This window comes from Mauremys mutica, chromosome 5 (genome assembly GCF_020497125.1).
Source record: "Mauremys mutica isolate MM-2020 ecotype Southern chromosome 5, ASM2049712v1, whole genome shotgun sequence".
NCBI lineage: Eukaryota > Metazoa > Chordata > Testudines > Geoemydidae > Mauremys > Mauremys mutica.
Window position 1 is genome coordinate 102,336,303 of NC_059076.1, and position 16,006 is coordinate 102,352,308.

General features: G+C 39.7%; 1 protein-coding gene and 1 long non-coding RNA gene across 2 annotated transcripts in view; one reads left to right on the forward strand and one right to left on the reverse strand.

Moving 5' to 3' along the window:
- The window catches only part of LOC123371873, a 50,973-nt gene extending 35,208 nt beyond the window's left edge, over positions 1–15,765 (forward strand). Inside the window, exons 2-4 of the long non-coding RNA XR_006579974.1 lie at positions 13,355–13,504; positions 14,606–14,720; positions 15,603–15,765. This is a non-coding gene — a long non-coding RNA (uncharacterized LOC123371873). The remainder of the gene's footprint in view (positions 1–13,354; positions 13,505–14,605; positions 14,721–15,602) is intronic.
- The window catches only part of DTHD1 (death domain containing 1), a 40,056-nt gene that overhangs the window by 9,350 nt on the left and 14,700 nt on the right, over positions 1–16,006 (reverse strand). The window contains exons 6-8 of the mRNA XM_045019740.1: positions 15,595–15,759; positions 13,168–13,457; positions 11,607–11,851 (exon numbers count right to left, since the gene is read on the reverse strand). Of these exons, the coding sequence (XP_044875675.1) occupies positions 11,607–11,851; positions 13,168–13,457; positions 15,595–15,759 (700 nt within the window). The remainder of the gene's footprint in view (positions 1–11,606; positions 11,852–13,167; positions 13,458–15,594; positions 15,760–16,006) is intronic.

The window sequence follows — 16,006 nt, forward strand, 5'->3', positions numbered from 1 at the left end:
AGGATGGCCCATTTCAAACAGTTGACAAGAAGGTGTGAGTAACAATAGGGAGAAAATTAGCATGGGGAAATAGTTTTTATTTTGTGTAATGACCCATCCCCTCCCAGTCTTTATTCAAGCCTAATTTAATAGTGTCCCGTTTGCAAATTAATTTTGGAGTCTGTTTTTGAAGGTGTGTTTTGTTGAATTGCAACTTTTAGGTCTGTAATTGAGTGTCCAGGGAGGTTAAAGTGTTCTCCGACTGGTTTTTGAAAGTTATAATTCTTGATGTCTGATTTGTGTCCATTTATTCTTTTGCGTAGAGATTGTCTGGTTTGGCCAATGTACATGACAGAGGGGCATTGCTGGCACATGATGGCATATATCACATTGGTAGATGTGCAGGTGAATGAGCCCCTGATGGTGTGGCCGATGTGATTAGGTCCTATAATGGTGTCCCTTGAATAGATATGTGGACAGAGTTTAGAACAGGTTTTGTAAGGACAGGTTCCTGGGTTAGTGTTTTTGTTGTGTGGTTGCTGGTGAGTATTTGCTTCCAGTTGGGGGGCTGTTTGTAAGCGAGGACTGACCTGTCCCCCAAGGTCTGAGTGAGGGAGCATCCTTCAAATCCTGAGTTGGTATGGCAACCCCCACCTTTTCATGTTCTGTGTGTGTAATCTTCCTACTGTATTTTCCACTCCCTGCATCTGAAGTGGGTTTTAGCCCATGAAAGCTTATGCCCAAATAAATTTGTTAGTCTCTAAGGTGCCACAAGTACTTCTCGTTCTTTTTGCTGATACAGATTAACACAGCTACCACTCTGAAACAATATTTAAAGTAAATTCAGAGTTAGTGAAAGCAAAGGGGTAATTATTTACAGTTCCAAATAGTAATTATAGAGAACTACATGAACTGAGGGGCCAGATTCTCATTTCATTTACACCAGTGCAATTCTGGGGTAACTACATCATAGTGGTGGATGTGAGATGTTTTAAGTGCTGTTAAACATAACATCCTCTAGATGCCAGTGTCATGTCTACATTTGCCTTATGTGAAATATGCTGTGAGAAGAAAGTTAAAAGCCTGTGGTTAAAGAATAAGCAGTTATGGTATAGAAGGAATACTCATTATTGTAAACTGGATATTTTTTAGCTTAGATACACTGATCTAGGTGTAAGTATAGTTTGTTAAAATGACCATAACTCTTTTTTTATTGTAGTAGATTGCAATGCATTGTATTTCTCTAACTGGAAGAAAATTGGCCCTTGATTATCCCAAAAGGCCAAAAGCCAGTGTTACGACTGATCCTGGATCTCTGAAGTAAATTTAGCAGAATTTGAGGGATGGGCACACATTTGGTTTTAAGAATACATAAGCCCCTTCATTTTCAGGTTAAACTGACTTTTACTGAAAAATTCTTGTTTTACAGAAAGTATTCATTTTTTTTTCTGATTTTTCACCCATCTTTAGTATCATTCAAATATATAAAAAAAAATTAGGAAAATGCAATACATTGTATGATATATGTATTACAATAATACATGAGTATCGTGTGTGTGTGTGTGCGCGCAAAGCTGCCCATTGAAGTAAGGCTATGTTTTCGTCTAGAAGATATACACAAGAAACAGGCACACACACAAGCTCTGAAGTGTGTGTGTGAACGTATTGATGAATCTCTCACCCACCATGTACACATTTCAAGCTGTTAGCAGATAATGATGTAAAGATTTGATATACTAAAATTGGAAGGAAAAAAATGTGTATCAGAATATGTTTTTAGAACACAAGGAAGTATTTGAAAGTTTTAAAAACAAAAACAGGAGAAAAGGATGAAATTGAGTGTATGCGCTACAAATAGTGTGGCCAAATTATTAAATGCAAATATTTACAGGCTAATAGTTCTAAGCATACAACAGTAAACTGTTTATTCAAATTAAAAGTTTTATTTGGAGATTAGACATATTTTCTTAAATTCAGAGGTGGCATTGTGTTTCGAGTTCTGTTTTAGTTCCGCAGCAAACCACATTGAACAGAATTCAAAGCATTAATCTACTGAATACTCCCGCCTCCTGTCTTTCCATCCACCAAAATAAACCTTGATATTTACCCAGAAAAATTAATCATCTTTTGCACTGATCTCCCCCCACTTTTTTTTGTGGTTGTAAAAAACACTGATAAATTTTCAGGAAAAAAATAAATAAAATAAAAATTGAAAATGAAGGGCCCTAAGAATACAGGAAAAAATGCAGAGGAGTTTTATATTAATCATCTGAAAAATTTATCATCCATGATTTTAGGATGACTGACCACAACATGGTGTCAAGCTAATCCAAATATGACAAAAGCTTCAGGACAACCTTTTGGGAGATAGACTGGGACCTTTCATTATGACCATAAGTAAGAAATGCACAAAAAGACTAACTGTGGACACCATGCCTATATTATATGAGAGTGTCACAACTTAAAAATTAGTTTTCCAAAGCTGCTCTATCCTCTTCATTAAAAAGCAAGATGTTAGAAGCTCTTAGCAGAACAATATGAGGTGGTTTCTTTGAAGGGGATCATGCTTAGTGTGATGGCATTTAACTAAATCTTATACAATGTGAACTAGCCAAGAGAAACGAGAAACCCTCTGCTGAACATCACTGCCTTCAAAGAAAAGAATGAGTAAGCTCCAAATTAGATACAGCTGTGCCCAAGGGGTGAGGCTCTGGTTCTGAACTGCTGTTAAGGGATCGGATAAGTTACTTATTTTCCTGTCTGTCTTCTACAGATAACCTCTTCCCTCTCAGCTGGTGAAAAGGAGAGTTGTTTTGTTTTGTTTTGTTGTACTGAAAAGCTTACTAATTTTAATTGCTATGCAAAACTGAATTCTTGTAAGATCAGGAACTATGGCTGGCATAACTCTGCTCCCATTGAAGCTGGTGGGAACAGCATAGAGCTAATGGTGAATGCTTCTGAAAATCTCATCCTACAGCATAAGGCAGTGCAAAGTACTAATAACTTCAAACAACATTCTGTATTGACTGCTAATGTGACTCTTGTTCCAAATCAACCAAAGAGGGAAGAAAGATGCATCTTGAAAGCAAAAATAAACTCCATGTACATAATGATGCTAAGGGCTTTAATACTTAATGCATGCTACAAGGACAGCCCCTTTTAGAGAGGCTATAACAACCAGAATAGTAGTCTACAAATAGACTGGGCTATATTGTTATCCATATAACACCAATACCATGTACACACTCTGCATTATCAATATGCCAGAGCTGAACAGTTCAGGACAGAGTGAGCACTGTATTTACTGTGCCTGTGAGATTCATGGCTTTATAACCACTGTACTGTATTAACATAAACCTCATAGAACTGCGTAGAGAAGAAACAATGTGGCTTCTGGGTATCTGAAAAACAGAAGTGGGTTAACATATTCTGAAGAAACAATGCCATAGATGTGTATTATGTACTTACTGTAGTATAGCAAGTGTGTAATATAGGCAGGAAGTTAATTGTGTGTGTGGGGGGGGGGAGTTGCATAATTTTATTCTCAGCACAATAATGTGATAAGGGTCTCGTAACTGCTTCATTAAGTACATCAAACACTTGTATTAACATCACATGGAATTGGAAATTGCCTGCAGTAAGTTAGCAACACTGCTATTGTAATTACATTTGTAAGCCTATGCATAGTAACACTATACGCTTATTGCAACTCTACCACCTCACTGCATCTTATATTTGTTATGGCTATGTAGTGCATAGTTATTACATTTTATCACTTACATCAGAGGTGGGTAAATATTTTGGCCCAATGGCCACATCTGGGTATAGAAATTGCATTGCGGGCCATGAATGCTCACAAAATTGGGGTTGGGGTGCAGGGGGAGGGGTGAGGGCTCTGGCTGGGGGCACAAGCTCCAGAATGGGGCCAGAAATGAGTTCAGGGTGCAGGAGGGGGCTCTGGACTGGGGTAGCAGGGGTGGGGTGTGTGTTGAGGGGTGAGGGCTCCAGCTGGGGGTACGGGCTCTGGGGTGGGGCTGAGAATGAGGGGTTGGGGTGCAGGAGCATTCTCTGGGCTGCGATCATGGGGTTTGGAAGGTGGCAGGGAAATCAGGCTGGGGCAGGGGGTTGGGGTGTGGGGAGAAGCTCAGGGTTGCAGGCTCCAGGTAGTGCTTACCTCAAGCAGCTCCTGGAAGCAGCAGCATATTCCCTGTCCGGCTCCTAGGCGGAGGCACAGCCAGGCAGCGCTTTTTGCATGCTACCCCTGCAGCTCCCATTGGCCATGGTTTCTGGCCAATGGGAGCTGTGTGGGCAGTGCTTGGGGTGGGGGCAGCATGTGGAGCAGAGCCCCCTTGCTGCCCCTATGCATAGGACCCAGAGGGTGGACATCTTGCTGCTTCTGGGAGCGCTGGAGCAGGGCAAGCCCCAGACCTCACTCTCCAGTGGGAGCTCAAGGGCCGTATTAAAATGGCTGGTGGGTCGGGTACAGCCTGTGGACTGTAGTTTGCCCACCCCTGACTTACATGCATACCTATCCTTGCTTGTCTAGTATTACTTGTTTTATTAAGATATTTTTGTTCTTTAGAAGCCAAAATCAACGGGAAGGACCTACATATAATTAAAATGTGTGGATCACACCACTGAGTCTAAAAATTAGGACAAACATTTTATGACAACTTGGCCTACAGACTTTTTAGCCATGTTAGTAGTTTTAGATCAGGTTATAAAGCACCTTAGCTAATCAAAATCTCCCTTTTAGCTACTAGAATATTAAACTGAGTAATCCATATTATCAGACTTTGGTATGCCATTCTGTTTTTCACTCTGTCACCCTCACTTTCAATGGCATGAATCAAACTGCACCCTTGACCTGTGCCCACTGACTTCCCTGTAAGCTCTTCTGGGCAGGGACTGAGTTTTTTTTATGTGTTTTGTGAAATGCCTAGCAGAATTTTTGGTGCTATAAAATAACAATATCTTCCTAGCTTTTCCATGCTATCCCAAATCTCATATAAAGATCAAAAGAATATGACACAAATTGATAAATATACAAAAATTATTGACGTTCATTTTAAACCCAATTTTGACTTTTAGTCAAAACAAAGTGGAAGGAAAGGCCTGGTGCTTACTCAACTTCAGCATTGCAGAAACCATTGCAAGAGTGTTTCTTTCTTTGGCTCATATCTCTTTGCAGCCTCTTGGATGGGTTGTTAGCAGGGACTGAATCCAGAATCAAACAATCAAAATAAAAGCCTGCACTGCTTGAACTAAACCTATTAGCTGGAAATAGCAGCAGCCTCAAACTTCACATTGACAAGCCACTAAAGGAGGACAAAAACACTCTATGAACTATGCTGCCCTCATGCTTGGGAATATGAATCCCAAATGACTACGGTTCATAGCAGGTGAATTCCTCCTATGGAACAGTAGCAGATTCATAAACCAGGCCTGGTTTATACTACAAAGTTAGAGCAACGTAAGCTGCTTTGTGTTGACCTACTTGTGCATGTGTCTACACTTACATTTGTTTTCCACCAATGAAAGTACCCTATTATTGTAACATAGTAACACCACCTCCCTGAGCAGCATTGATGGTCGATGTGCTGAGGTTGATGCAGCACAAGTGCACGCATTCCTATATCGACCCTAACAGTTCTCCAACAGCTGTCCCACAATACCCAACACTGACTGCTCTGGTCTCAAATGTAAACGCCACTGCCCAGGAATCACATAGACTGGAAGGCCGCTTCCATTTAAAGCCCTGCACTTTTTAAAAATGTCTTTTCCTAAGTGCCCAGCTTGGTGAGCACAGCTAACAGCTCTTCATTGTTCTATGCAACTTCCCAACCCTCCTTGTTGGCTGTTGGCTACATGCTCCAACTTGGAGTAGACAGGAGATATTGGATTTTCTGCGCCTTTGGGGAGAAGTGGCTGAGCAGGCAGAGCTCTGGATCAGCCAAAGTAATGTTGACATCTATGAGCAGATCTCATGGGGGGATGCAGAAGAAGGGATATGACAGGGACCAGCAGCAGTGCTCTGTAAGCAAAGGAACTGAGGCAGGCATACTAGAAGACCAGGGAGGCCTTCTGTCAATGCAGTGCCAAGCTGAAGACCTGCCACTTTTACAAAAAGATGCATGTCAGACTTGGCGGAGACCCTACAACCACCCTGCACGCCACCATGGATTGTTTCACTAATCTTATTACTGAATAAAATGCTATTATTTGGAACATAATTCATCTTTATTAGTTCACAACATATGCTGCAGAGTGCCTATCCATTTTGAAAGCACCCACTTGTTGCTGTACAGTGTGACACACCTCACAGGATCAGTGACAAACACACTGTCATAATCATAAATCAAGCACCACACAATTCCTAATAGGCTCCCAAACAGCCGGGCCTGATACAGCACAGTACAATGCAATATTGTGGCTCATTGTTAAAATAAGAGCTCCTTAAATGTTTCACTAAGCTGCATAGTTCTGCATTGAATTCTTCTAATATCCCTTGTGTCTGGCTGTTCAAACTCAGCAGATAGCCACTTTTCCCCTTTTGCTTCACACATTATGCAGGACACAGCAGTTATCTATAACCATTGGGATATTTTTTCACTGAGAGCAAATCTTGTGAGTAAACAATACCAGCATCCTTTCAATCTACCAAAAGCACATTCAACTCTCCTTCTGCACCTGTTGAGTTTGTAGCTGAATCTTTTCTTGCTGCTGTCATGGTGGCCTGTGTATGACTTCATGAGTCAGGGGAGCAAGAGGTAGACTGGGTCACCAAGATCACTAATGACTAACATTTCAACATTTGCTAATAATCATCTGCTAGTTGGAAGAGGGTGGGGAAGTCCCTGCTTGTATCTTTAAGAAGACAGGATTGTTCAGAAAGCTACAAGTGTCATGCACTTTCCATGACCAGTTCACCCTGATGTTGGTGACGCATCTCTGGTGATTCACCGATGCTTGCATAACCATAGAAAAGTAGCCCTTTCTGTTGATGTACTCTGTGGCAAGGTGGTCTGGTGCCAAAATATAGGGATGTTCATGCTATCTGTCACTCCACCAAAGTTTGGGATCCCTATTGTTAAAAATCCATCTAGTATCTCCTGCATATCAGAGTTGATTTAATGGCCCTGCATACTTGCATGATAAGAGCCCCACAGTGGCTCCAAACTGATTGCTCCAGTCAGTAGGTAATCAGGCATTACAAGTTACCACAGTGCAATTGCCACCATTGATCCACTGTTAGTACAGCTGTCGTGCTGGTGTCCCTGTACTGGAGGGTTGGAGTGAGTGTGGCATGCAGATCCAGGTATGTGGCTTTTCGCATCTGGAAGTTCTGCAGCCACTGCTTGTCATTCCAAGCCTGCATTACAGTGCAATCCCACCATTCAGTGCTCATTTCTCAGGCCCAGAAATGGCACTCCACCATATGCAGCTGCATCATGAAGGCCATCGATGACCTTGAATTGGTTCTCACTATATCCCACAGCAATTGGTCCTCCAAGAAATCATCATGTTCCCTGCTGATTCGTTCTTGCAGCTTGGCAAATACCGGAGGATCATAGATCCTGTGCTTGTAATGCTTATGACAATAGTGCAGAGCTGTGCAGGCTCCATGGTTCTCTCAAAGATGGTGGATAGTGAGGAGGGCTGTACAAATTTGTAGAATTTTGAAAAAGTTTTGAAAATTATGGGATGGAAACTGTTGCACACTGAGAAGTTGACACCTTGGTCTCAGGCACCCCAGTGTGACTCGTTTCAACCCCACCATTCATTGTTAAAACTTCCTAAAAGACTATGTGCTGGAAACTGCACACTGGGATACCTATCCATGGTAAACTGCACTGTGCATCAATACAAGCACACTGGGTGTGGATGTGCAGTGCTGACACAAGGATACAAGTGTGCCTGTACACATGCAATATGCTAATTTCAGTGGCTTAATGACAATGTGAACATAAGAACAGCTGTACTAGGTCAGACCAATGGTCCATCTAGCCCAGTATCCTGTCTACCAACAGTGGCCAAAGCTAGGTGCCCCAGAGGGAGTAATGATCAAATGATCTCTCCTGCCATCCATCCCCACCCTCCGACAAACAGAAGCTAGGGACACCATTCCTTACCCATCCTGGCTAATAGCCGTTAATGGACTTAACCTCCATGAATTTATCCAATTCTCTTTTAAACGCTGTTATAGTTCTAGCCTTCACAACCTCCTCAGGTAAGGAGTTCCACAAGTTGACTGTGTGCTGTGTGAAGAAGAACTTCCTTTTATTTGTTTTAAACCTGCTGCCCCTTCATTTCATTTGGTGGCCCCTAGTTCTTGTATTATGGGAATAAGTAAATAACTTTTCCTTACTCACTTTCTCCACATCACTCATGATTTTATATACCTCTATCATATCCCCCCTTAGTCTCCTCTTTTCCAAGCTGAAAAGTCCTAGCCTCTTTAATCTTTCCTCATATGGGACCCATTCCAAATCCCATATCATTTTAATTCCCCTTCTCTGAACCTTTTCTAGTGCCAGTATAACCAATGTAACTTGCATCAACCCTAGTTTATAGTGCAGACATGGCCAAAGTCTAAACCTGTGTTCATGAGGGTTTCATTACCACTATCAGGCATATGAAATTCCCATTGCCCTTTTGTACTTAGACCAATGTCTTTTAAGAGACAAAAGTTGAATTAACTAAAGTACTTCAAGTATTTGTTCTTTTTCTTGCTAAGGTTAAAAAGGAAGGACAGAAGGCAATTCAAAATAGCAATTCTTGCCAACTGTTTCTAAACAGATGCCGGTTCTGTACACAAAGAATATTTGCAACATGGAGACATCTGATTATGATGCTATTTTTTTCTACTCGTAGTCTTTTATAGGGAAGCATTTCATTTTTGGGGTGGAAAATGAAGTGCAAATCTTGCCATATGTAAGCAAAATATCCACAAATATGTGAGCATTTCTGTACTTTTTTATATTAATATTTTCATTCAGGGCAGAATCTGACCCCTTTCAGTCTCTCCTAAGTAAACTCATCACCACCATCTAGAGGAAGTTTCTTTGGAAACCCAAGGCTTGCACTGATCCCCTGAAGTGATGTATTACATATGTCTGATATATTTCCTATCAAGAAACACATTTTGAGAGTAATAAGGCCTATCTTGCTCAAGGGAATTTTGAAATTGCTATATTCAATATAGCAACTGCATAGTAGAAAAAAAGGTTAACTTATTCTAGATTCACAGAAGAACTCCAACTCTGACATTTCATCAATGCTTACAAATAAGCAAGGAAGCAGCAGACTTATTCCTGGTCTATTCCATTCTAATCTGTAGAATAAATGTACACACTGCAATTTCAGAGTTATTTAAAACAGCCTGATTACACACGTGGAATTCTCAAGTATTAGGACACTTTGAGCCATATGGTGGCTGGCCCTGTGGTGACTTTCCCATCACTTGTGCCCATTTGCAAAAGGCAAGCCACAGTGAGGCTAGTGAATACAGCACCTGCTAAATGACTTGTGCTGCTAGAATCCTAAAAGGAACATGGCTCCACTCCCCACACAAGCCAGCTCTGCTGGCCAAGTAGGAAGGGGGAAAAGCAGGCTGGACCTTTTCTGAGGATGGCAGATGTTCTGCTACTGCATGTGTTTATCTGGGAACTCCAGGAGAAATTGTTTGCTGCTTCAGCCAGAATTCCCCATAATGGCTTCTACTTAAGGAAACCACTCTAAGCAGACTGTTTTTCTATACCTCAATTTAGGCCCCTCTATTGAAATTATTCAGAAAGAGAGAGCTTATTTTTAAACATCTGGAGTTAGATTTTGAACTCCCCAAATTTACTTCCAGGGATTGGGTTTGGGGGTCTCTCCAATAATAGCACACAGTTTTCCAGTCACTACAGAGCAACTACCAAATTACCAATGTTCTTGTGCTTGCTTCTTTCATAACCATTGGTATCAGTTCAGCCTTAACTTCCTTGCCACACTGGGAATAGAAGGTTGCACTGATAGCAAAGATGACCATACATTTAAATTTAAATGTCACATGTAATTACTGCAAATTGATAAAAAGTCCCACCAGGACATTTAAGGGCTAATGGTCTTTGCAATAGAATACAGAAAGCAATAAAAGGCCTTGGCAGGTGATTAAGTACCAAAGCAAAGCTGAGGCACCTGATAGGTGCAAATGCAGGTTACTGCAAGTACCATCCCATGCCATACATAATATGATTCTTATTATGCACCAAAATGAAAGAAGATGGAATAAACCACAGAATTAGGGGAGGAAGGGAAGGAAACAAAGTGAAGCCTGGGTCCAAAGAAATAGATTTTCTTTAAGCATCCCCTTTGACTCTCCAGGGAAGTGCCACATATCACCGTTGTAGATAGCTCTGAAGGAAGGCTAACTTTGCTGAAAAGTTTTTTTTTTAAATAAAGGCAAAGGAGTATATTGTCTTATAACAGAATTTTGTATTATATTTCACTTAAATAAAACCTATCCTGGTGCAGAAATGTACACAACTTAATCATTCAGTTTCAACCTTTTAGATAGCAAAAATAGCAGAGGGAGAGAGAAATAAAGAGTATGGTAATGGGGAAACAACAGCAAAAGAGGCTGTTTCGGATCTGCAGAAAAGGGACTCATAGCAAGAGTGGTGAAACTATGGAAAGGGACAATGGTGGGAGACTAGTGCTATAAAAGTGGGAAGAATACAATGAGAAATGGAGACATTGACAGCTGATGTAAATTGGCCTCGACTTTGATGGAGCTGTGGCAGTTTACAACATGGTTCACAAGGTCTTGCAGCAAATCTGGGGAGGATTTTAAAAACAAACAGAGGAGTTCTGTAATAAATTGGGAGATGGAGTAAAGATGTTTGAGGCTGAAGGTGATACAATATTGGTATTGGAGGTCAATTGTCATTTCTTTGTACCTTAGAGCCTGGCGATCTGGGTCTTGAGGAGGCAACAGAGTGACATTTCAATGGTCAAAGTGAGAGAAGATTGTTGAAAATCGTATGCATGTCTTCAAGATGGAGACAAGCCAATAACACACATGACAAAGTTATAGAGACTTACCGGGCATGCAAGGGGATGAAGTATTCAGGTTCAAAGATGACAGTATATCTATGGATACTTAAGGAAAATGGGTAGTCTAAATTCTTCCCTGAGCTCCCCCTGAAATTGTGGCTCTGCACCTTCCCAAACACTGGTCTCTGCCTTAAAGGCATGATCTAGCCCCTATATATTTAATAGTAACTTCCAATACTGACCACTTGTAGCCATTCTATGGTATATTTTGGAGAGCAGGGGGAAGGAGGTGAATTGCAGTATCCTGGATAAACTTCAACTGGGGAATTACATTCTCCCCACAATTTCAGTTGGATGAAATTCTTTATTTCCAGTCCTAAATTAATATCTGGTGGTGCTATGCAAGGTGAAAAAGCTACTATGTTTCAACCCTGCCCTCAGCAGCGACATTTTATAGGTGGATTATTCCTGTGTCTGACTGTAGTTTTGTAAAGCAAATTAGGATCCTTACTGAGAAAGGATATATCAATCTCGTAAAAGTGTCTGGAAGAGAGAGACTTCAAATAGTAAGGAGTTGTGGAACTTACCTTTGGTAAGGTTAGTGCTAACTTGCATAAAGGTGACTGGTCCTGATAGTCAGCAGGCAGAAGAGGTTGATCCCAGTTCTTGGCTATTGTTTCTCTGGTCATTTTGTAAAATACTGCAGTTCCCTTGTAATGAGGTGAGCTGTAGTTACCAAATTCATCCACTTCTTTGAGTTGGAGCTCCAGTCTGGGCTTTCTTTGTGAATGAAAAATAAGCCTGTAGACTTTTCCAAAATTCTTCCCATCATCTGTATTCAGTATAAAAAGATGTATTTCTTAGTTTTAATGTCTGATTTTATGGAATATAAACACAAAATCTTTTGGGGAGCAAGAAAAGTCAATAGGACTTATACAAATAAAATTGTTTTCAGGATTGGGACATAAGTATGAAACACAGAGCAACAGCTAAACTTTCCTGGCCATTTACATTAACAGTTACATTAGCTTTGCAGTTAGCGGCCTCAAAGTGCCTCTAAGGAGAGATGTGCTGCTGATTGAAAAGCAATGCACAGGAATGATAAAATTAATGAAATACAAACCATGGAGAGACAAGAAATGCAAGTCATGTTGACAATGAATTTAGTACAAGCAGAAGATATTGTATCTAAGGCTCTAGGAAACAATGTGTGCTATTTTGTTAAATGTTACACTTTTTGAGGTGAGCATCTGATCAAAGTTCAGGGCACTTCAGGATGTTCCAGTTGGGAGGGAAAATTGATGATGGAACCCAGGAGGAACTAAAAAACAGGAGACAGTTTCCTTGCACACTGGTGCAAACTCCTTCAGCCCGCATTCTTTCCATCCCCCGAACCCACCCTCCCAAAGTTCTCAGTACGCTTTTTCCGGGGTTGTCTTACAATGTGACCTCTGAAGACGGTAACCTACACACTCATCATTCATTTTAAAACCTGGCAAAGAAAAGCATAAATATTTTTGGTAGGATTTTCAAAAGGGCTTAGTGTTGAGCTACCTCTGCTCCCGCTGCAGTGAATAGTTCTTACCACTTCAATAGTGAATGACAGTAGTTAGACCAACCGTGAGCACTTGTGAAATTTCTAAACAATAGGCCATCATCACATTAATTAAGTCAGAGGGCCACCAGCAACAGTATTAGTATGCCCTAGATGCCACTATCCATTAAAGTCAATTGAGTTATTTCAGATTTACCCTGATGTAAATGATCAGAATCTGTCCTTTTTTATTTAAAATCCATTTAACCCAAATGAGATATTCTTAAAACGACCAAAAAAGGAGATTAGTAGAAAAGGGAGGGCTATGGGTAAAATAATGGCCCTATTGAAGGAATTGACAAAATACCAATTAACGTCAAGTGGGCCAGGATTTCACCATATGAACTTCTTTTCATTTAATCATAGTGGAGTGGCTGCCTATCAAATTACAAGTTTACAAAAGATAAGGATTGAATGAGAACACTTATGTGTGCCATTTCAAAGAATTACCTAAATGCAAGCTTGCTATTTGCAACAGCTGGAAGCAAGACAAAGGTTTATATATCAGATTTGTTCACTTGATTGTATTTATGTACAAGAAATGGTCAGTTTACCTGAGGCAAATATGTTGCCAGTAAATCTAAAATGAATCTGCTCTCCTTCTCTTAGTTGAAACTGTTGCGTTGGTTCTGGAGGACCAAAGTATCCCTCCTCACGCAGGCTTTGCAGCTCCCAGTTCAGTTCTTTGGACAGAACCAGTAAAACAACTATTCTATGAGGGTTTTCTTTTTTCCGATATAGTACGACATTAGCCATGGTGCTGCGAATGGCTTCCTCCAGAGCCTGGATAAACAGAACTAGATGTGTATTGTCCATGGCAAATGAGAGGCGAATGACAATAAAGCTGCATTAAGAAGAAAAGAAGAGAGAAGAAAATAAGTAGTCCCTGAGGTGATGCTTAATTCTTTATTGAACAATAAATAGTTTTATTTACCTTTTGCAACTTATCAAGCAAGATAATACAGTGGTTCAGATAACTGAGGACCATTTTTCCTCCTCAAGGTAGGAAAAAAATACTCAGATTAGTTTCCTGGGGTATGACATCAGGCCAAGAGTCAAGCTGTTCAGGACTGAAAGCTTTATTGAAACATTCCCGTGTTGTACATAATTTTTCTCCCCCTAAAGGCCATAGGTAAAATTTTCAATTGTGAGTTTGGCACTTATCCTAAGTCCTATTGACTTTCAACAAAATAACTGGGCCTTTTAGTAGTACATTTGAAAGGGAAATGAAATGTCTTTTGTGCTGTGTACCTTTTGGACCTTGTTGCCAGAGGATATTATTGAGTTAAAACAAAATATAAAGGCTAGATATGTATATGAATAACTCATGCTGCAGGGCGTAAGATAACCACAAGCTTGGGGGCAGGAAAAATGTTCTCGCTCTCTTACAATACAGTATTGAATAACTAAATGTTCTTGGTTGTAATGGGAAGGTTATACTTTCATCTGAAACATCCACCAGTGGCATTGACTACTGTTACACAGAATATTAGAATAAATTCTCAGTGGTCAGTTCAGGTATGTTAATCCCTATGTTATTTCCGTTCTCATAAAGACTCAAAATCCAGCTGATGAATCAAAATATTGTAATTGGAATAAGAGGGTAACTAGGGGGTTTTGAGGGAAGTAAAATGAATGTGTATCAAAAATTTTATAGAAATGATGACTAACATAGTATGTAGGATCTTCAGCTGAAATATATATACTCATATTTGATTAACTATATTGTAATTACAAAATATAGTATGTACGTTGGAGAGGATAAATACAAAAGCAGTTTCATTTCAGACCTTTATATCATACTAAATTAAAGATTTTAAATAAGTATTTAAAACTATATGAATGTATATATTAGTTTCATTTTATATTTTTAAGATCTGATGAAACTGAGGCAATTTTAAGATATGATGAAACTGATACATATTTTAATAGCAATATATTTATGATTCAGTATGTTTTTCCCCCCCATGTTTCTTCCTGATGTGTTTACAGAGCTTTTAACTTCTAGAGCCATTTAGATTATTTAGCTGGATGGAACAATAATGCAAGATACAAGATGAGCCTCTCTAACAACAGACTCAGATGTAAATCTGGATATTTGACACAAGTAAGATACACAACTTGCCGCTACTTGTATGAAACTTAAGTGTTAGGTGTTCGTGTGTTAGGGAATATCACAAACTCCCCTATTTTGCTTTCAAAATCATACAGTAATAAACTACAGTGAATGACGGAGGTAATTGCTGCACATGTACATAGTAATCTGCACTTTCAGCATACTCTCAAATACTTCCCAGTTCAACAGAATAAGGTCTTTATTCTAATGTTCAAGGTTTTGAGAACACAGACCTTATTTTTGCAGAACTCCCATAGACATCAATAGGGGTTTATCCTGCATAAAGATTGCAGCACTAAGCCCAATATTTATGAAGTCATGTGCATAAATTCTGGGGAAAGCAAATCACAAATTGAGTTTTGTAAGGTTTAAATGCATTTGCATCAACTGTGGTTAGACTCATGTTGTTTTCGTTCCCAGGCATCATCTATCATACAAAGTTTGTTGGCAGAATCTTTACATAAACAGAGAATTTTAAGTGAATACTAGAGAATATAGGTCAACATCAAATCTTAAAACTGAGAGTTTTGCTCATCCAATCAGGGAGCAGAAACACACACACTGTCCAATCAAAATTAATTGCTATAACTCAAATTTCAAATGTCAAGTGCATTCTATGTTATGTTTGTGCACAATATGCAGATGAAGAATTATTTACCAAAATAAAAATTTTGGCATAATTATTCATAACATACAAATCTAAGAGAGTCATCAGTATCTCATGAAACATTTACAGACTGGAAGAACCAAACTTTGGAAAGCAAAATAATTCTTAGTTAATGATTTCTCAACTCTAGTAAGTTCCCATTCATCAATTTGTTTGGATATGAATATTTTACCTACATTTCTTTCAATTATTTGTTACCTTTCTAGATACTCATCTACTTCAAATGATACAAGTCCGTTCCGTGCATTCCGCACAATAACATCATCAAGCACAACCCACTCCTCTTCTTTGCTTCTGTAACCCAATACTTTCAAGGATTCACCGAGATTCTCTCCATGTTTTCTCACCGAGGCACTCATTGCCCTGGACAACCACAAGACATGAGAAATCATTACAAAGCTTAAAATAAAGCTCTGTGGATATTAAATACTTGTATTGTAGCAGTGTCTTTTCCCTTCTCTTTAACCTGCCTAACTGCAGACCATCTGGGACGGTTTGTCTCTTACTGAAAAACTGCGTCTAGAAAATGGCATGTATGGACTGGTTTCCAGGCATACTCAGGCTCTGTAGTTTTGGAAAGGTTCATGTCCAAATGAATGTAGTTAACCTA